Below are 22,966 nucleotides of genomic sequence, written 5' to 3'. Positions count from 1 at the left end.
TAGATGCTTTCTGTGGTTGTGAGTCTAACCCAACACTTGTCAATCTCTGTGTGAGTACCTGAATAAATACACAATTTAAAACCAAACAACAACAACAAAAAACAAAACAAACAAACAAAAAAACCCCCAACGAACTAAAACCATTCAGTTTCTGACAGTAAAAGTGATATTCATTTGGTATTAAGCACTTGGGAAAACAAAAGCATTTATTTATGTGCCTTGTATTCACTGGAAGATGGGGCTGGATGTGAAGAGGTTTTTCTGCCTTTCCTTTCAGGGGCTGTAGCAAGCAACACACCGTTCCTGTTGAGATTTCAAAGCGAGAAGCTGGAGACTGGAAAGTAGTACTAACCCACCCAGTTGTTTCTTGAATCATGGCTAGTTAGTTGAGACATTTACTGTGCAGCCTATCACAAGAGCCCTCTCTCATTTGACAAACTCTCTTTTAAATCATTCATAATTTCCTGCAGTTTTATTTTTACTTGTTTGGAAGATATTGTGTAAGTATCGGTGTATGTTACCCCAAAATTCATGCAAGATGGCAGCGTTTTGCCATCTTTCAAGGATGTGTCACTGGGGATGTACCTCTGTGACTGTGCAAGCGCCCTCCAAATGCTTGTGAACAGGTTGCTTTCAGTAGTAGTGTCTTGCCCCACAAACATTTCTTGTGATGTTTCATTGTCCTGTGAGAAACTGTAAAACCCAAAATGATTGTTACTGCCCTTGTTTTCCATGTGTCAGCGAGGCAGACCCTGGAGATTGTCTAATACATTGCTGTGTGCTGAACTTCAAACTGGTTTTGGTTAGTGCATTTAGAAGTATTTCTTCATTCTCTTTATGTTCCTGACAAGTTAGTTATTCCATAACCAAGGAAGAGAGAACAAAACTAATGAGTGTGGTAATTGGCTGTACATCAGCAGAAGGAGCTCATCACTGCTAACCTCCACATCTTAATGTTTTAGTGTTTAACTGAGGTGTGGGAGACTCCTACTGGGTGCATTAGCTGTATCCTGGACTTTACATAAGGTTTTATTTTTTATACACTTTGTATACACCTTTTCAGTGCATTTCCTTATTACTTAGAGGCATAACTGGATGGTTTTAACATTAAACTGGTTTTGCACAGAGTACTGAAGCACACAGTTTCCTTCTGGTTTACTAACATTTCTGTTGCTCTCAACATGTCCTGGCAACCAGAAGACAAAGTGCCTCCTCTGGCTCCTTCAGGGCTATGCCATCAGAAAATTGCAGAGAGTAACATAAGAGTGACCCCCAGAACTGGTTAAAAAGTCCTGCCCTTTAGGTTTTAGCTGCTAGGTCAGACAAGCTGAGGGCTGTTATTTTTGACAGCCAGCCAGAAATCCTGACTTCCACCATCCTGAAAAGATACCATTTGTTTGCTGGTTTTTTATACAAATAAAAATAGTTTTAATAGTTACTAAAGGAAGGAAAGTTTCATGTACCCCACAGTAAATGTATGTCTTTGAGATCTTCATGGTCAACCTTGGCTGCACCATCATCCTGATTCTCAAACTTAGTTTTCAGTCTTTAGCTGCTTGTTACAGCTTTGAGTTTCAAGGGGCTGAGGAGGAGTGCTGGTCCTTCTGTTATTCTTGACCTCCTTGGGAGGCACGGCAGGGTACGTATATGCTGTGTGAAGCTGCAGTGACCCATACCTTACTGTGCAATCTTTGCTTCCTGCTCTATCAGAAGGAATCATGGTTCTGTAAAGTAATCATTCGTTTCTTTCATGTTTGTGGCCTGACATCATTAATACTGACAGCACAGCTCTGGGAATCATTTGCTAGTTAGATTGAACAGTCTCTCTGCTGTCTTGGCATTGACAGGTTGCAAAATGTTTAATGTATTACTTCATATTAAAACCACATTTCAGCAACAAACCCATTAGTAGATCTAAAAATCAAAATAGATGCTCAGAATTCAGAAGTAGTATCAACATCAAATTTTAATGCATTGCTCTTTCATAGCGTTTTTCATCTGTGGGTAGCAGTTCTGTATATAATTGTTGCTATCCACGTTGCTTGTGCAGAGGCAGAGTGTGAATGGTAGTCAAATGAAACCTTGGTCAAGTGTTTAATCCCAGGGGATTGCAGCTATCTCATAACAACAGTATTTTGTGCTTTATGCTGTACACTAGACAATACCTCTGAACCCAAAGCTAATAAAGAGAAACGGAACGTGTGAAAGAAAACTAAAAATACACAGTGAACAATCTGAGTAGAAAATGCGTTGTCTGCTCTTTAAAACTAAGTGGGTGCTGATGGCCTGAGCACGGTAACTTCAGCACATTTCGTGCATGGCATCTCACATTTGAGTGGTGGTGTTTTATGTATATTTATTGCAGAGCTATAGAGCTATATTTTGACTGAAACAGGAGTTACTCTTTCAAATGCAATATATACATAGCTGATTTTCCAGGGTTTTTTATACTGTTAAGTGTATAAAGCATCTAGCTGGTTCAAATGCTGCTGACGGTACAAATTAATCATATAGAACACTTATGGAGAGGTGCTTTTAAGGAGGATGATGTGTTAAGTATTTTTCCTTCAGTTTGGGGATCTTTGTATTTTGAATATTATTTTAACTCTAGAGTAAATGCAGTACATAGCATTCATGTTTAAGATTTTATCAGAAGTGAAGCTTTATTTTGATTAACACATATGATATTTAAAATATTGGGTAACTTCCAAATTCTTCTTGTTTTTTAAATTGGAGGGCTTTCAACAAATGTCAAGTGATAATCTTAGGCCTGCTCTTAAATTCCAATCAGCTAAGAACATAATTGTTCACTAGAGAGTGAAGTAAATTACCTTCTTATACACAGTGGCTTAAAGAACTAGTCGGAAGGATGTTCCAGAATTGGTGGTCATGCACTCCAAAATGCAAGTAAATGATCTGCATACCAAAGACCACATTAGTCACCCTCCCTTTGAAGAGACAAGGATAACCTTTGTGCCCGGTTGTCTAGAGTATTCATGAAGTTGGTGGGACTCATTCAAATGCTAGGATTTTAAATTAGGTTGTGGAGGTGACAGCTGTTGACATTTGGATGAGAACGGAGCAGTGCCATTATGTGCGGTGCATTTTGGAAACTTAGCTGGATACAATGACTCCGGAAATGTAGGTTAAAGTCATTCAGGAGCCTGGATTTTTTTTTTTTTTTTTTTTTTTTTTTTTTTTGTGTAGTGTCTGTGTGTGCTATCCTTTAGCAAGCTACATAAATATGTAATTAAGGGAAGTATTGTCCCTTGGAAACAAGCGGTGGACACTGATGGATATAGCTGATTTTATATAAGGCGGTAGTCCCTGGTTTATAATTGTAGTTAAAAGATGATTCCAGAATTACTGTGGAGTAGAAGAAAGCGGTTTATTTTCATTTTTAGGTACCTCTAGAAATCTGGTCAATTTGCACTTTGCTAACTTTCAAAAGGATCTGTTGTACTTGACTGGTTCCTCAGATGCCTCTGGCATGACATCTGAAGTTAAGATCGAAGATTTCCCAAGGGGAAATGGAACATGGGGCTGTGAATGTGTTCTCACTATTTAAATAGTCATTAGGCCAGATTTTGCTGGATTCACAGATGCACAACCAGTCTTCCATATTCATGAACTCTTCATCTGCTTTGACAAATGGTGCAATTTGAGATTTGAGCTTTCATATTTTGCTTCTTTTTAACCAGTTCACCTTAGGTTCAGAAATCCTGAGGTTGATGAATCCAAAGAAAGCTCCAGGTGCTTTTGGCCACTTACTTTTTATCTTCAGCTGCAAAGTTATCCTGTGAAAATCAGGAATGTGTGTTTTACTCCTATTTCCTGTGCATCTTCTGCTGCCTTAGAACATAATGACTTTTTCCCAGGAACAGCTTTTCAAGTTATCTTCCTGCCAGCACCTACAGAATTTCCCTGCATCCTCTTCTGTACTCATAAAATGTGTAGCTTAGATTATCACCTGGTGGAGTGCAGGAGAAAGAGTGTAGTTCTTTGCTATTGGGGGAGACAAGGCTCAAAAAAGCTTCAGTGCCGATTTCAAATCATGCTTTAAATAAAGCAGCATCCTTTCCTCTCCAAAAAAGAGATACAGTATTTCATCACGTAAAACCAACAGTATTAATAACCATGCCATCGCTCAGCATTTGCAATTATCTGACCGATATTACCAGCATGCAGTACTGCAGTTTGAAAGGTGCGGTAAATCTACCTGACCACTAAATGGCACTCATTCCTTTCTAGAGCCAAAACGAGAGGAAAGGTGCTTAAATCAGCCTAGAGGGATAATATGCAAATATGTTCCCTTATTATCTAGCCTCCAAATCGTTGGTTGCCAATAAAATAAAAGTGACTTATTTATTCATGCTTTGCTTTGCAGTTGTTATGATTGGTAGAATCAGAACAGACCTTGACGAATTGGTAACGCTTCAGGTTTAAGTGTTGCATTGGTTTGTATTTTCGTATCGCTGAGTTGTGTGAAGAACTTCATGCACAACATAAAAAAACCTAACTTGCAGAGAAACTCAGGTTTTCTCTTCTTGTTTTATTTGATTCATGTTAGGAATTTGAATTACTCTTCATGGGAGACCACTGAGCTCTGACTATTCTGCTTCCTGTACCGGTCGGTCTGAGTGACGCTTACCCATGTGCTCAATATGTGTCCTGTGGTAGCCTGCTCAGAAGTTTTTCAGGCATATTTACATGAGTGCCAATTGCATGGTCAGTTAACAGACATCTGCATGTTAATGCAGAGTTGTGACCCATGCAGAGGAAAATATTTGTGGAAAAAATTAAGACCGTGTAGTTTTATATCTAATTTTTCTGTAATTGATTCTTCTTTCACTCCATTGAACTCGGTGGGACTGCAATATAAATTTCAGTATCGGATTTGAAAATTGCAGGAAGAGGAAAATGATTTAGATAACTTTATTAAGGAAACCAGCCTCCAAAATACTTCTGTATATGCTAATGTTATTTTGCTTGCCACGACGGCTCATACCATTAAAACCACTGGTTTATAGGTCAGGGTAACTGAAGCATCTGTGTTGCATCCTTGTGGTGTGACCTTGAGCAACCCGCTTTTGTGACTTTCACAGTTAGATAGAGGCATCAATTCATCAAGTCTGGTCTCCTAAATAGCAAAGTGATTATACTTTGCACAGATTTGCTTGTAATGAACATTAAAATATATATTTGATTAACACACGTCTTTCAGAAAGGTATTGGTCTTATGTCTAAAGACAGCCACCAATCTTATGTTTAGCTTTGTTTGGTTTTTTCCCCCCCAATAGTTTAAGTGCTCCTACAGCTGCAATTTGACTTCTGTTACACCTTTGTCTGTTTGTTTAGGGAGGTCTGGGGTTTTCTCCAGTACAGGATTGCATACAGCATAATGAACACACCCTTTGGTCATCTTTCTGAGAAGGCAAGGTTGTAACTAAGTTGAGCCTGACTTCAGTGTCTTCTGAGCCACCAATTCATTTTTTGTACAGCCAAGGCTTGTGTTGGATGCTTTTGCAGAAGCAGCACATGGAGTTGCTGGTTTGTGAACCAAAACTTCACTTCAGAGGCATAGTGCTAGTCTGCATTCTTTTTTTCTAGGGGTATAATGCTGCACAGAGCTCCATTCAAACACTGTTTGTTAGGCTCCAGTTTAATGGCTCTTCAGGACCCCTAAGCTTGCCTGACCTGCCTGTCACTTTGACCCTGACCTTCCTTGCCAAGCATAAACTATTCCTATTTCAGTTTATTTGCCTTTAGAGTAAAATACATTGCCCTCAAAACTTGGTTAGATTTCAAGCGTTAATGATTTTTTTAAAAAAAAAATATTTGAGACTTTTAGAGGAAGTGTGAAAAAACGTCAGCATAATGATCAATCAGTTTATTGCTTTTCAGACAGATGCATATATTTTACTTGGCATATGCTTTATCTAAAAGCGTAGATGTTTGGCTAGGAGTCTGTACTTATGAAAATCAATTGGAAAAATTATGCTGTTATTTTGACTATTAGTTGGAAAAGTGAGCAAATCACTGAAGATTCTGGTACATCAGTGACCTCTACTCTTCAAAGTCTTGCATCAGGACTATATTATTGAACTTTTGGAGGAACCACAGTATGTACCTGTGCCACGTGTCAGATCAGATGACCACATTTGGCCTTGAAGTATGGTAAATGATATGCAACAAATATAAAGCATAGCAAAATCTGCAAGCTGTGTAAATGAGCAGATTTTTAAAAGTGCAGACTTGACAAATGGACGGTCATATTCTGTTTCCCAATTTTCTTCATTGGCACAGGAGGCTTTGTACCATTCCCTTTCCACAGCTGCCCCTGACCTGTCTTGTCACCTAGCTAACTTGTGAACACCATTTCCCTGGTATTGCATGAAAAGCTGTGTGAGCAGCCTAGGACATTCTTACCCTGGTTGTCTTCTGGAGTCCATCTTTTGGTTTCTACCACAGCATACAAGTGAAGAGTCTTCCCTTTCCAGTCCTGTGGATATACAAGTGCTCTTTCTTCACACGCAGGTTTAGCTGGTGCCTACTCACAGATGCCCCCATGGGAGAAAGATGTGGTATATTCTCTCTCATCTCAGGATTTAACCTGCTGGTCCTTAGAGCCTCGCTGTTTCCCCTCTTGGTTCAGAGCTGTATCAATAGATGATGATAACGCTGCTGGCCTGTCCCTTTGCTGCTGGAGTACCGAGTAGTAAGGCTGTGGGTGATGCTGTACCACCTTTCCTCATTTACCCACTGCTTTGTGGTCACACTACAGCACTCAGCTGGTTGCTCGTACGCAAGATTAAGTGACTGTGGAGATATTTGCATTGAACTTGCCTTCCTGTAGGATCCTGTATGAGTGTGAGGACCAGGCTGCAGCTTTAGCCTTGGAAAGGTCTGTAACCACACCAGAGTCTTGAAATATAAAGTGAACTGACTTTCCCAAGTATGTATTTTTTTATTTTCAAAAAAGAGTGATTGTATTTGGTATGTGTTGTTGTTAGACTTATTAAATAGTACCAGAAAACTCATTTTATATGATTTTAGCCCTAAGAAAAACAAAACCAATCCTCAATACCAGTTAAGCGCATAGTGATCTTGACATTTCTCAAGTGACATGGGTAAATATTGAAGTTATTAACTAAGCAAGGTTCCGGGGGGGGGGGCGGGGGGGGGCAGTTTTAATCACTACACAAAACCAATGACAACAAAATTCCCTTGAGATTGTTTTCTTAAAGGAAAAAGAGAGAGAGAGAAACCACCCACCTTACAGACAGCAAAGGTGTGAAATACATTGTTTGCTCTTTGTAATAAATATGGAAGATGTGTTCCCTGAGAAAAGAGAGGGAAGGCATTTCTGTAATGGGTGCTCTAATTGTTTTAATATCTGGTGTGAATTTCTAATACATGGTATATGAGTGACTTCGTGAAAGAAGGTATGAGTCAGGAATAGTTATGACAAATGTGCTGCTGCAGGTACTGCTCACTGGGTTTCTTGTCACTGAGGTTGACAAAGGCTGTCATTCTGCAACTGAGAAGACATACAGCTCTTACTGGCAGCTGTACCTCGTGTTCCTGCTAGCAGGTGCCAATACATTTATAATAGAAAGCTGAACAGCCTCATACTCTTGCAAAACAAAAATACCTCACATAATTTTCCTGGCGAGCTTTTGTTGTTAGAAAATGCAGGGAGAGCTGACATTGTGATTTTATTTAATAATTTCTCTTGGGAAAATATGCTTTTGGAGGCTTATCTGTGTATTAATTGTTTAAATTAATTTCTTGTGACTACAGCCATTCAATATAAACAACAATAAATTAATCTTGCTTGCCTGCCAGTCTTTATTTCAGCTAGACCAAGAATAATAGTTGAAGCCAGGAGACTATGTTCGTGAAAACACTTGCTGTTGAGTTTTGACAGTTTTACTTGTGGTAACAGTTGAGGATATTGTTGTTAAAGTAGTCATTCCTTCAGGGGCATGTATTGTGCCTACAGAAATGCCCTGCAGCTCTTCTTATATTTCTCCTTTTAAGATGCCAGTGTCACAGTTGCTCCCATTTCTCTCCTTTTCTTGAAGACATCACACAGCTTAAATAGAAACCCAAACATGATCAAAACCAGAGCTAAAAGAATTGTTTTTCCATTGGCTGAAAAGCTAATTTGGAGGCACCCAGCTCTTGTGGCTGGTGAAATCCCTGCTGGGATTTCCTCTGTGTCCTTTCAGAGGAGGGATGAGCGTTCCCCACTTTCTGGTGCCTTGTGGCTCTTACCAGGGGGTGGCTTTATGCTGCCATCTGAAATCAGCACTTTCAGTAACACCTTTTGCATTCTCACTGGAAAAGTGGAGGTTTTGGCTGTTCTGTTTTATTCCATCACCCGGGACTGTGTTGTTTTTCTTTATTGCTGCCTGGTGAGTGCTCCTGCTGGCAGCCTTGCACGTTATGGCTTTATTAGTAAGCCAGGAGGACCCAGGGGTCTGAGAGCTCAGGCTTGCGTACAAGCCAAGGACGGCAGATGCGGTGCTGGTAGGGGAGGTCTGGGTGAGCCTCCTTTGCCCCGTGAACCTACCGTGGGTGTTTTCTGTGCTAAGTTAATTTCACCAGTTATCTTCAAAGCCTCCGTGATTAAACTTGCTGCACTTATATGGGCATCATGGTGATTATTACTGTGCCTCCTAGACCAAATGACTAAACCTGCACTTTTTATTCTAATGGGTATTCGTGCCATTCAGTTATGACGCTTCCTGCAGTTTGGCAGAATTAGACGTGATTATTGGGGCTCAGATCATTAGTCTGTCATCGTAACCTTTCCGTCATGCATGTGTTTTTTATTCACATCCACGTCACAAAACAAGTTACAGCCTACAGTGCTAAAAATACAAGCCTGTGACATCATCCTGACCAACAGCGTTGCCAAAAGCTAATGAAAGTCAGTTGTTATTTTGAAAGTCCTAATGTTAACACTAAAAAGATGTTTTTTGATATTGAGAAGCAAAGCCTACTACTGGATATGGAATATGCATTTATTTTTAAAAGTTGTTTTTTCAAATCCTGTGCAGGCTGCTTGGAACAGTATTTGCTTTAAGTAGTTCACTGTGAATAAGAAGTATTTTAGAAGCAGCCTCAAGCATAAATAGTTATACTTAGATTATTTTAGATGTACAGTAGTTAGAGCTGAAAAACTTTCTGTGATTGCAGTTATAGTTTCCCCTGGTATTGCTACAGTGATCCGTCATTGCAGGAATTGCAACAAGGAGCAGTTGTTTGTGGAGAGGTTAGCAGGGTGACCAGAGAAAGGAAAGAGGTTTCATACAGGAGCAAAGGCAGATTCTGCAGCCTGTAAAAAACATGACTGGCAAAGCATTCAAAAGAAGTCTGTAATGAGTGGAAAGTGAAGGGGGAATTGTGCATTGTCTTTTCCAGTACTAAAATTGGGGGAGTCAAATGAAACTAGCCGGTGGCAAGTTTAAAGTGCACTAATAGGAGTATTTTGTCATGTAACCTATAGCTCAGCTTTGAAACTCCACAGGAGTTGCAGATGCTACAAGTTTGCACAAGGATGAAAGTAACCGAACAAATTCATAAAATCCATGAGGGATTAGCAAATACAGACACAACAAAGCAAGTCTGCGAGTTGTCGTGAGCCGGAGAGGCTGCTTGAGAAGATTGAGCAGGATTTAAGGCGCTACCCTGTCCTTGCGAGAGAGCAAAGTACAGTTGTTCTGTCAAAATGTGCAAGAACTGGGCCACCAGTGTCAGCGTTATCTAGGTGATTATTTTAACAGTCAGTGTTTCCATCATTTGCTGTGTCTGTAGGGTCCTTAGGTGATCAGGGCATACCCTTCCATTCAGTATCAATGCTACCGGCAGCATTCCATCAAGCATTAACATTAATTAAGCAGCGAATGCTGCTTCTTACAGTTTGATTTATTATACATAGAGTACGAGTCGGTAGGTGCAAATTTCACGCGTGGCTATTACCATATTATCACAGTGGCTTGTGACAGCAAACGGGCTTAGGATACAAAAGCAAGGGTGCAGAGCTGCTGGTGTGTTAGAAGGATTCCCTGGCTCCTGCCTAACGCCGGGTTATGTCCCCTTCCCCACTGGGTACCGGTGTGGGTGGCACAAAGCAGGTATGTGTGTGCTGCTCTTCCTGAATACTACAGAAGAGCTAGGAAACAGAAGAACCCGATAGAAAGTAATTCATTTTGCCCATAATGGGCCTGTAATTGTTGCTGTTAGAAAATTTCTGATTGTGACTATGCTGTGTTTAAGAATTGGGCCTGTGGTTTGATTGCAGAATTATTACAGCAAACCCTTTGGGGACTGTGAGCGTATAGTCTCATTCTCTTAAGTATTCATTTGACCAATATTGTGAAATGTAGCTGGTTTTAAGGGACAAGAGGCCCTGGAATAACTGTTGAACTAATAATAAAATAGAGATCCATTTAGTTTTCTTTTTTCCCCAAAGACTATCATCAAGTCTGGAATCAAAAGCACTTTTTTTATTACTTTTTAATATGAGGATGGTGGGGGTTTTTTAAGTGGATGGGCAAAATTGGCTTTCATGCAAAGTACCTTGAGGTTCTGTTTTAAAGAGCCTCAAAGTCTGCTTGGGCTTTAGGGTTTAATAACCAAGTATTTGAAGACTTTGTATTTCTGGGGCTGAGAAAGAGGGTGTGGAACTGAAATCATACACTTGGTTTTGCTGAAGTGTTTCATGCAGGTGATGTTTGGGGTTGATGGACAGGTCTGAACAGTGATTCTTGTCTGAGCACACCGAATGGACCAAAAATATTGGAGGACGTGCCTATGCTGTGAGGAAGAGGTTAGCACAGCGATTAACCACTGTTCCTACTGCACATGACAGAATTAATGACTAGATTTCAAGATCCTCTCTTGTAAACTATTTCTAGTGTCAGCAGGCTTCCTGTAAATAGCTTGAATTGCACGTTTGGAGTGGTTATTTCTATTTCCTCAGCTCTTGTCCTCAAAACTAGACCAATTTACTAAAGGAATTTACAGTAGATCCTCTATTCCTTTTTGGTTGGTTGGTTGGCTTTTGCATTGTGGATTGGGGTTTTTTTTAAGCAAAAACTCTCTGTCCTCGTGTAACAGTTCTTTGTCCTGTGCTGCTTTTCTCGAAGAACCTGCATATGTCTTGCAGCTCTTTCTTGTCCTTTGCTCAAGAGCACCTCGGGGTGCCTGCTCATGGCAGAGCCACCTTTAGGAAACAGTGTGCCAAAATGTAAATGCCTGCACTGAGACTTGGTGCTCTGGAGTAATTAAAACATATCTTACTTCATTAGTAAAAGGAATATGTAATTGGCTGCTATGGATCTGGTCGTTGCTCCCTGCCATGCTTCAGTCCCCTGCCTCCTGCGGTGGCAGTTGGAAGATATTTCAGGGGAAAGTACTTGGCATCTTCCATGCTCCTGGCTGGTGCCTCATTTTTTACCAAAGCAGAAGGTTTTTTGGTATAAAACAGTAGTTGTTTCCAGACTTGGTGTGTTTCTTGAAGAATGGGAGCTGTTTATTTTAAACTTTATAGGCACAAATGTAAGTACTTAGAATTGTACACCGAATAAGTGCTCAGCTTTTTGAAATCCAGAAATACTTGACTGTTTTTGTCTTCCTCTGTCATGAATCCCTTATGCTTCATTGCTCACTGCATATGAACATTTCCCTTCTGTTTTCTCTAAGCAGGTAGTACTTGCTGCTAATTTCATCTAACCATCATTTGCATCTTGTGTCAAGGGAGGTTTTTATTTTAATAGTGAGTGGTGATAACTAGATTTTCTTTCTTTTCTATTAAAAAAAAAAAACACAAACAAACCCACAAACCGAAAAAAGGGAAAAATGTGTACAATTAACACTGTTTGAAATAGATGCTGTAAATGACAGCCCTAGAGCTTAAAAATCTTTTTATTCTCCAGAGAGATACATTCTATTCAGTAGCTGCTGAAGGCTTCCTACTGTCCTATTATTTAGGGAATTAAAATTTTTTTCACTGGTTGGTTCAAAGTAGAATAAAACCGTTTAATTAGTCACTCTCATTGTTCTTGTAAGAAACAGCAAAGAAAACAAAAGCTAATGTTTTTCTTCTCTAGCTATAGAGATCTGTTCTGGGGCTGCTTGTAATGAACTAGGGTAAGTCCAAGCCAGCACTCCTAGTGATAAATATATAGGGTATTTTTAAAACACTTGGCAGTGTAAGAAAACAAACTATGCGTCATCAAAGTAGAAACTGAAGAATCTGGGGAGAAATTGTACAACTTCAAAAGCAGTACAGTTTTTTTATAATAGTATTATAGGAAGTTAGACTGTTTTCTCTTTCTGTAGAGTTATCCTTTATATGAATTGTAGTTGGTATGTGTAGTCTCTTATTTCAATTAGAACATGTTTCTTTAATATTAATACATAGCAAAGATGTTCCTCCAATTGTATTATTTCACTACATTGATTAGCTAGTTCATGTAATGGTTGAGTTGTGAATAAAGGAGATGTAATGGTACTGAAAAATACCACCTCACTGCAAATTACTCATTTTTTTCAGAAGGTATTCCATGCATAACACATTCTGAGATACTATTAGAACTTAAAGAATTTGCTACATGTAGTATAAAATTAGCTGATTGTTTCCCTTGATGTTGATGCTTTTGGAGTTTTTTCCACACTTGTGGAGGTATGCAACAGCAAGTGTGATAATGAACTTCTACCTACAACATGTACTTAATGTTTGTGTGCCATTGTAAACATGTAGCAGATAGATGGGAAAATTTTCTTTATTGGTTTCGTTATTGGAGCAGTGGATATTGTATGGCATGACTTCAGTAAGGCTTTTGACACTGTTTCCCGTAAGATCCTTACAGACAAACCGTTGATGTATGTGCTGGATGAGCAGAGTGAGGTGGGTTGGAAACTGGCTGAATGGCTGGGCCCTTAAGGTGGTGAGCATGGGATTAACTTGCACACTCAGGTCAGGAATAATGTAATTGGCTGGGGCAGCTGTTTACATTGGTTTTTTCAAACACCAAATTAGATTACTGAAAATTCTGCTTTTCTCTATTTTCCTTACCAATTCATGTGGTAAGGCTGAATTTGTAAAATTCTTGCTGCTTGTTAAAGTGCAAGTTGGACATGTGAGAGGACTTAAAGTTAAAAGGGGTAATCCCTTAGTGTAACTGTTTGGTGTTTTGAGAATCTAACAGATTTGGATTCATGAAGGGTACCATATGTATACATTGGTAATGGGCTTTTTGGGGGGTAATGTAAGCCACTTGTATGTTAAAAATGAAGGTGCAGAAGAGAAGCTATACCTAAGAGAAGTCTGAAGAGTGAAATGAAAACATTCTCCTTAAGTGAAACAGTGCCCGTGCCCATCATTGCTAAAGTTAAGAGTCCACATTCAAGCACATTCTCATTATTTTAATGAAAGTTATGAACAGATAATAAAAGAATATACTTCAATAGGTGAAAATTACTTGCTGCTGTGTTGTCGCTGTTTCATGACATTTTAGTTAATTATAGTGTCCCATAATGACTTTTGACTGCGTGCACAGAGATGAGATAAAAAGGAGGAATTGTAGTGGTTTTCAAAAGCCAGGCCAGACAGTATCACTGTCTAGAATGGGAGGATAATAAATTCCGTGAGCTCAGGTCACTGGATGACTACTGGGTTTGTCTTCAGCTGTAAATTAGGGGGTTATACAATGCCTATATAGCATTAATTATTAAACAAAAGCAGTTTCACAGTTTTATTAATTCGTGGAATTTCTGTAAAGGGTAGGAGACTAGCAATGTCTTCTTTGTTGCTTGTGATTTCCTGTTTTTTAACTTTCTTTGTAACTGCTCTGATGGACAGTGGCTGATCTAGGGATGATCCTGCCCTGTGATGCTTCCATAGTCACCAGACCTTTTACAAGTTCTAAAGTAATAACTAGTTATTCAAGGGTTACCACAGGTCTTTTAAAGAAAAATGTATTTGCTTCATCCTTTACTCACACATTTCTATCAGCATTTCGGTTTAAAATTCAGGTACTGAATAACAGTATTGCCCTTTGACAAACCTGTCTTTTTACAATTCTTTGACTGTAAATCAAGAGTCAAATAGACATAAATGTTCTTATTTGCACATATTCAGTCGCTGGTTGTAATGAGAAGATGCTATTTTGTACATTGGTGTCCACCAAATGGCACCTTGGTAGTCGATGGTCTGCTGGTTGCACATAATATAGTAGGACAAAAATCACCTTTTTTTTCTTATGCAGTTTCTTTAGTTCAATGTATTTTGCATTAATTCCCTCCTTAATTTGTTATGCATGAAGCTAAAATGTATATCCTACTTGTATAACTGTAGGCAATATAGCAAGTTCTCTTAGGGTATGACCATGTTTTGGAGATGGGTGTCTGTGGTAGTGACAAAGATCTTGAGTAGCACTGGTTCCAAAGAAAAATGAAGGTAAGGTTTCAGTATTGGCCATCTTATGTGTCTTAACACAGTGTGCACGTTAATATTTAAAAATACAAGCATGAGCAATGCTGGAGAACGTAAAATGCAATAAACTTAATTACGTGTACTCCACAGGAAGATTTTCTTCCTGCCAGAATCTGCTAGTGCTCCAGCCATTTTTGCTGCTTACTGAACTGCTCAGAATTCCTCTGAAAACAAAAATACCTTTGCACTTTTCTGACCTTTGTAGAAACATACAGCCGTCCTCTGACCTGTTCCTTAACACCCACTCTCTAGCTGTTTTAAAGCACCAGTTACCGCTCCAGCGCGTTTGTTGGGTGTGCAGTGTATCTTGATGTGTGCAGAATCCACGCTGAAATGTAATTGGAGTGCTTAGGGTAAACCACCACAGTTAGTTGTTCTTGAGCCAATCAAGGCGATACGGATGGAGTTCTACTTCAGCTTTGCTCCTCTTGTAAGAGGAGCATAGGCTCTGCAACAGGTGCATTGCCTGTGGGCAACACGAAGGCATGTGACTGTGGAGAATGGAAGTTAGGAAAGTCCTCACAAACAAGTTTTCCAGTGATAGATAAATGCCACAGTTCAGTGTTCCCAGCTATCATAATCTTGCGTACATGTATGTACTTGTAAAATAGGTTCTTTCTGGTTTTGAATCGCTGAGAATTTGTCGTGGTCATCCCTGTTTTACAGGCTGTGTTACTGAGTATGTGCACGTGTACACTCTATGAAAACAGTTATGTATGGTTTACTTATAAAATACCATGTGTCTTACTGCTTAAAAGATAAGTCATCACATATATTCTTGTTTATATGTGATACATTTTACCATAAATGTATAATATAGGAAGCTGCTGTGCTGTGTTTAATACAGCTATCTCTTAATTCCAGCTTTTATTTGGCTCATAAAGGTGCACCTTGCTGTAAAGGAAATAAATCTATGTCTTCAAAATCAGTAGAAGAATTTAGAATATGTATAACTTTTAACAAATACAGTTGCCTGTTTGGAGGTCAGGAACTTTTGGGTATTCATTTACTAGTGCTAATTGAGCCAGATGCTCAGCTGAAATACATGATCATTCCTCTAGCTCTAAGTGTTGTCTAAGTCATATCATCCAGCACAGTAATACATAGGTAATTTGTATTAATGGAAAGCATGGATCAATATATCAGATGCCAGTCCTGGACCTTTTGGGTCTGGCCTTTTTGTATTAAAGTGGGACGTAACAGTTAAAGAAAAAAAAAAAATAATCACTGATCAGATTTTCTCACATCTGTGTTCTTACAAAGACTGAATTTTTTTATTTGGGAGGTTTGTCTGAAAATTTCCATAATTTCCAGTCATTTCAGTTTTGTGATGAAAAAGGAGAAACAAGTGCGTCATATTCTGATGTCATTTATTGCAGTATGAGTCCTTTCAGGATGCAGATGCACCGATGAGCTAGAGCAGACTGACATCTGATCTTGTGCTAGGTAAAACACAGTGAATGATGATGGGGGTGTCAGTCTATTGGGGGGGAAAAAAAAAGTGCCAAGCAAGCACTTTAGGAAACATGAAAAACAATTAGGTTTTCATTGCAGGTAACCACAGTGTAGTCTGATTAATTGTTTGCATTTTTGTTTATCACAGTATGACTTGATTATATTTTTTTTCCTTTAAATATTTAAAATACAAACTGAGTTCACCCTTTAACACTGAGATTGTTTTTTTTTTTATCTTTACAGTTTGCCGGGAAGACTCATACCAGTCAATAGTCTCATGTGCTGCTGTAGTACTTACCCCTGTAGAGCCGACAGTGGATGCAAGGAAAAAAGAACAGCCAATAATGCCTGATGTGTCTAAACAGTGAGTTATTCAAATAACAAGATCTTTTACAAGTGTAATTCAGACACCAGGCCAGATTCTTTCTGGTGGACATGCACATATGCCTACTTTCTGTTTCATCAGTGGTTACACAGGCATTTCCAAAAGCGGGAATTGGCCTGAGGCTAGGCTGCTGCTTTTGTTCATTAGCCTACCTTTTTTTTCCAAGGCTTTTGGTAACGAGGTATTTAGAGGGAATGGGCATTTATGCTCTGAGAAATTGACTTTTTAACAGGCTTAGTAAAGCGATTCTTCAAATAGTCCTTTCATTCTTGCACCATTTTTCTAGTCAGTAGCTGATTTTTAGAAAGAATATAATTCCTAAATGCTCTGCTCATCTTAGATATTTCAGTATTTTTCAGTGACTGTTTTACTGCTGTGGTATGAGATACGATGGCATCTTTGGAAATGTGGTAGTGGTCTTTCAAGGAAATTCTATTTAATTAAATAGACTGTAATTTGATATCTTGCATTAGATGAGAACCATAATCACAGCATGTGCAGTACCATTTGTCTTGAAACCACCATCCTACTTGGTATTGCTTAACAATTGAGTCCTTGGAGAATGAAGAGAACATTTTTTTTTCACGAAAAGAAAGCAAGCATAACAGTAATGCTTTATCACAGCACAGACTTGGGGTCTGTGCATTGTAAGGTGTGGAAGGTAATTAAAAACATGACAGTGGATTAATACGACATCATTATTGGTCCTTACCATTTACATTTATTTTTCTGCTTTGCTGGGTGTATACAAATTCAGCTTTGAACTTGTCTATAAAGTCCTAGCTTGTATGCCTGTTAATGTAAGAAAATTAAAACATCCCCCCACCCCTGCAAAAAATCCCAGAAACACCACTTGTGGATTAGATAAAATAGGATGGGATGGTACAGACCTTGGTACAGACCTATGGCTTAAGTCTGTACCTGACTGGCATTTTTCAGTCTAGTGATAAACCAATTCCATCCAGTCTACCTGTAATTAAAATTTAACACAGTATATTGCCTATCATCTAGGTATTATTACAGTCACTTAATGTTTGAAATACTGGTAGCATCTATTTGTTTTAGTGTATCAGTCATATGGTTGTCTGAATACTAAGGGATTGGAAAGGCAATGGTCTGCGAAATACTGTGTTGAAATCCAGAATAATTTTTGTGGTTAGTTCAAATGGTATAGGACATCTTTTCCTTCTCTCCACTAAAAGGCAAGCCTGCAGTATTGTTTGATTTGGGTTTTTCTCTACTATCAGCAGTTCCAGCATTTCGTAATGCCGTATGAATTCGAAGTAAGGAAACTCCTGTATCTGTATAGCATGTGCTTGAAAGCTGAATGATGCTGCCTCCTAGATATATTTTTTTTTCCTTCACCTTATTGGTAATAGCAAGTATATTAATCTGCTCCCTGCTGCGCTTGGTTTTTTTTTTTTTTTCTCTTTACAACCTGAGTAGTGATATCTTCTAAGCACATACACTTAAATTGTGCTTGTCTTACCACACCCAAAAGTCTCAGAAACATGCTCTAACCTCTGCTACTCGTCCAATTCTCATGTCTAAAAATATGACTTAGGGCTCTGGACTTCTTTCCAAAAGAAACAAGCTTGTGCTTAAACAGATAAATGTACCTGAACTTCTTCACATGAAACAGTACTGTTGTATCAGTATCTTTAAACCAACATTTCTTACAAGTATATTGGAAATGAAACAGAATCATCTTGCTGGAAAACCGTTGCGTGCTGTTAGAATGGGAACTCAGGAAATACTGTAGAAACCTTCAAAGGAATCGTAGGGGAGGTGAAAGCATATGGCTTCAAGAAAACCTCAAGTGTTGTGAAACATTAGCATACCTTTCACTTCCCTCATTTTACCCTGTGCTTTCTACATGTAGATCATTTTCCCCATATCCATTTTTAATGGAAGAAAAACAGATCCCAATTCCGGTGTCTAAATATCCCAGTGTCCTCTGTCTCCAATATAAGCAGCAAGCAAGAGGAACCCTGGGCACATGTTGAATTCCTTTGACTTGAGTGCAAAATCCACGTATGGGCTAATCTACACAGGTGAATTATAGTTACGGGTATTTGTAATTATCTCCATGGGAAATAACATTGATGCTTTGATTTTTATGCTTATCTTTGTTTACCTGAATGGTTTTGACTTGTGTGTCCTGAATTTCTGTGCATCTTGGAGGGCTGAGCAGTGGCCAGGCATTGAGATCTTGTAAAGAGAAGTTGCTGCCGTCAGAGCCTTGGATGGAGTATGTTTAGAATAACTAATGCTTTCTGAAAACACATTAGGAAGCAATGTGTAATCCAAAACAGATAAAATACATATTAATGATAAGATGATGTTAAACAGTTAAAAGTAACAGAAAAAAAAACAATATTGTAAAGCACAGTGGAATTATATCCAAGACTTTCAGGACACAAGAATCTGTGAAGCCTGAGCAGAGAAAAAAAGCCTTTAATGTGAATTGTGTAATATTTGACTATTGAAGTTATTTTGTCTTGGAAACTGTTTAATGCTGTGGTGATTTGACCCTGGCTGGACACCAGACGCCCACCAAAGCTGCTCTATCCCTCCCCATCTCAGCTGGACAGGGGACAGAAAATATAACAAAATGCTCGTAGGTTGAGATAAGGGCAGGGAGAGGTCACTCAGCAATTACCATCATGGGCAAAACCACCTTGACTTGGGGAAATTAGTTTAGTTTATTACCATTCAGATCAGAGTAAGACAATGAGAACTAAACCTAAAACTTAAAAAACATCTGCCCCCCACCCCTTCCTTCTTCCCAAGCGCAACTCCACTCCCAATTTCTCCACCTCCTACCTGTTCCTCATCCCTGTCATGAGAAGCATGAAGGAACCTGTTTGGTGAAGCTGTAGCACCTGCAGAAGGAAGATTAAATCCTTGCCAGGTGCTTCGGCTATTATTCTGCATTGCCTTGAAGGCTGGTAGGGTACAAAAGGGGTTCACTGCTCTTCTGTGAATATGCATTATGGAACATTATTTTTAATACGTGAACACCGCTTGAGAGTTCCTGGTTTCTGCACGCTTTCAGGGCTCAGCTGGCAAGAGAAAGAGCACCCCTTTGCAGTTTTTGTCCTTCTACTCCGTAACAGGTTGTGATACAGAGAAACACATAGTCTGAATGTCAGTGTGAGGTCAGGACAAAAACCGGGAAATGTGAGCTCTTCCTGACGTCCTCCAGGCCCTCCACTTTGTCTAGGACGTTGCATTATCTTTATTCTCTTTTGTAGAAATGCAAGACTTAAAAACCTGATGCTCTCTTGAGAATTCAAGTTATCAAGGCCTCTTTGTGTTGCTGTAGTGATAAATCAGTCAGTTGCTCTCGAAGGTGCCTGGATGCTAAAACAATTCGAACATTTTGAACAGTGTATTCTGTTTGCATAGTCCTAATCTTAGTCCTTCGTATCTGAATTCAAATATAAATAAATCAGCTGCCAGGATGAAGCAATGACATGAGGAATCCTCCCTTCCATTTCAAGTTTTTACAAGGAAACATGGGAAAGGAGGCATGGCCCAGAGAACTGGATGTTATGCTTAAAAACAACTTAAAAACAGCTTCTGGCCAAGCTGTCAACTGAAAACTCACGCTGCCAGGGGCTGTGTGGAAAAAGAAGTTTCTCAGACACACATGTCTGAGCAAACAATGCTGCTGTGTGCTGTTCTTGTGTCAACACAGGAACCCATTCATGTGCTACTAGTGCCTGAAAAAAGTACAGTGAATTTTAGGCTCATCATTTTTAATTTACGGGATTTAAAGTTGAGCAGGTGCTTATGTACTTTGTTTGATTGGTGTCTTTGGATATGACAGCCCTGCAGGTCAGGGTTGTGGTGACAACGTGTAGCCCTCTGAGCTGACCAATTTAAAGCTGGTTTGTGCATTTGTACTTCAACTGCTGTCATGTTTCTGGGTTTGATTTTTTTTTTTTTTGAAAGATACTTGCTGTTAAATTGTTTTTAGAGCTACAGATCTTATGTTGTGAAACAGACACTAATTTGCCAACTGTTTTCCATGTCAGGAATATTTTCCTGATCTTTAGGGGACATTTCCAGATGAAGATCCTAGGAAAATAGTAGGAAAAGGAGTAATGGTTTTAAACTAAAAGAGGGTAGGTTCAGACTTAGATATAAGGAAGAAATTGTTTGTGATGAGGATGATGAAACACTGGAACATGTTACCCAGGGAGGTGGTAGATGCCCCATCCCTGGAAACATTCAGGGTCAGGTTCGAGGGTCTCTGAGCAACCTGATCTAGCTGAAGATGTCACTGCTCATTGCAGGGGGATTGTACTAAGTGATCTTTAAAGGTCCCTTCCAACCCACACTATTGTGTGATTCTATTCTATGATTCTAAATGCTACAGTGCATTTGGCAGTTCAGACTCTTAAAAACGAAATCAAGATTTTTCTTCTGGTAATTGCGTGAATGGGCTGATGTAGCGAGTCTTTTCAATATTCTGTCTGTGACAACTTGTACCTTGCTACTGTACTTACCTGAGCAAAATTCATATGCATGAGTTCAACTTCAAATACATGAGAAGGTTCCTTGGAGTCACAGTGAATAGGTGGGTGCTTACTGATGGAAAACAGGGTGGTATGTGGGAGAATTGTAGCTTTGATGACATTCTCTACTGCACTGCTTACTACAGATTACTCTGATATCTAGGAAGGTTTTGGTGCATATATATCTTATATTTGCTACCTGCAGTAAGTATATTCCAAAATCTGGGAGCTGTTTTCTCTCTGAGATCTTCAAGTTGTAAAAAAAGTAATACTTACATCTGAAGACACTGGTATTCCTTTTTGGCTCTTGCAGCCTTGCCCAATTCCTTTCAAGAAGTGTTCAAACCAAGCTGATTATATATTACTTTTCACTGATTTCAGTTGCAGCTTTTCTTTTCCTTTTTCTCTCTCTCCATCTAATCTTTTTTGGTATTTTGGTAAATCTCAGCAAAGACATTTTTTCCCTCAGGGCAACAGTGTTGTTTTACCTCTGTAACTTTTGGTGCCTCCTTCATGGTGACACGAAGTGTGCTCTCTAATGCAGCCAGGTTGGTAGGTGGTGGTACCCCACTGCAAGATTTGTGTCAGCTTTGACAGTCCATTCAGTAAGGCATGTTTCAGCAATGTGAAAAATGAATGCTTTTCAGACTTGTTTGGACAACCTGATAAAAGATGATTGAGCTGTTTCAGTTTCCTGGATAATTGGGATGATGCACTATGTAAGCATGTGTCACTGGGTAATACGGAGAGTATAGGGATGCCTAGTGGCGCTCTGGAATGACATTGCTTTGAAAGCTGTGATTCCAGCTCAGCTGAAAAACAAAAGACCCATCAACTGAATTACAGTATACTTTCCACCATAACATTGTAGTGATAGGTAAGATGTAGACAAGGTAGAATTTATATCCATTTCTTTAAAGCAGGTTCTTTGAGTAAATATAAGCAATATGATTATGCTGTCAGTGGTCAAATGCACCATTAAAATCACTTCCTGGACTGGTAGGAATCAAATGTTTCTGTGAGGGTCAAATAACGTTCCCAGAATTGCCATGAGTACTGGAGGTTCTCCTCAGGAAACCAGCCAGGCCTGAATCTCCTGAGGATGCAGGCCAGAACGGTGGGGCGTGCGTACGTGGTTCCAGGTCCCACTTGTCCCCTCCGTGGGCTGCTTCTTCTGCTTCATTGCACCACGTCTGCTCCCAGCACCCCTGAGAAGCACAGCTGTCCTTCCTCCCTGCTGCTTGTGCTCCTTGCAGCACCCTGCAGCTCCCCTACTTTATGGTCCTTTGCTGGTGGGTGTGTGGCTCTTTCTCTGTGTAGATTTAAGGTTGTCTAAGACATGTTAATGCGTCTCACATGATAGGAAATGTTGATGTGCTGTCTCCTTCTCACACCTGTGGAAACCAGTCATGAGTGCTGCCTGTCCCTCAATGGACAGGACAGGTGCAGGAATTACTGGTGAGGAGCATAACCTACCTTTTGTGAGGGGCCACCTGAAAAGGCTGGAAATCACAGTAGATGTGTTTGGGAAGGTAGTTTCCAAGGTACGGTAGGATATTTGATGGACTTTAGACCCTAGTGAAAAGTGGGTTTTGCATGTTAGATATGCCTATGCTTAACTAAATTATGTAAAAGTCTTCTGAGGAAACATAGGATGAACTGAATATATCTTAGTAATCACAGAATCATTTAGGTTGGAAAAGACCTTTGAGGTCATCAAGTCCAACCATTAACCCAGGACTGCCAAGTCCATCACTAAACCATGTCCCTAAGCACCACATCTACATGTGTTTTAAATATCTCCAGGGATGGTGGTTCCACCACCTCCCTGGGCAGCCTGTTCTCACGCTTGACCACCCTTTCAGTGAATATTTTTTTCCTAATATCCAATCTAAATGCCCTCCGCTGTAACTTGAGGCTGTTTCCTCTGTCCTGTTGCTTGTTATCTGGGAGAAGAGACCTACCCCCACCTGCCTGCAACCTCCTGTCAGGCAGCTGTAGAAAGCAACAAGGTCTGCTCTTCTCTAGGCTAAACAACCCCGGTTCCCTCAGCTGCTCCTCATAAGACTTGTGCTCCAGACCCTTCACCAG

General features: G+C 39.6%; 1 protein-coding gene across 9 annotated transcripts in view; it reads left to right on the top strand.

The window, feature by feature from the left end:
* Nucleotides 1–22,966, top strand: part of CCSER1 (coiled-coil serine rich protein 1) — a 722,600-nt gene that overhangs the window by 161,915 nt on the left and 537,719 nt on the right. For all 9 annotated transcript variants that reach the window (XM_080369418.1, XM_080369420.1, XM_080369422.1 and 6 more), the window contains exon 5: nucleotides 16,208–16,328. In XM_080369418.1, coding sequence (XP_080225544.1) covers nucleotides 16,208–16,328 — 121 coding nt within the window. The remainder of the gene's footprint in view (nucleotides 1–16,207; nucleotides 16,329–22,966) is intronic.

The sequence above is a fragment of the Falco punctatus genome, assembly GCF_963210335.1.
Source record: "Falco punctatus genome assembly, chromosome: 1".
NCBI classification, from domain to species: Eukaryota; Metazoa; Chordata; class Aves; order Falconiformes; family Falconidae; genus Falco; species Falco punctatus.
This window is presented reverse-complemented; position numbering and strand designations above follow the sequence as displayed.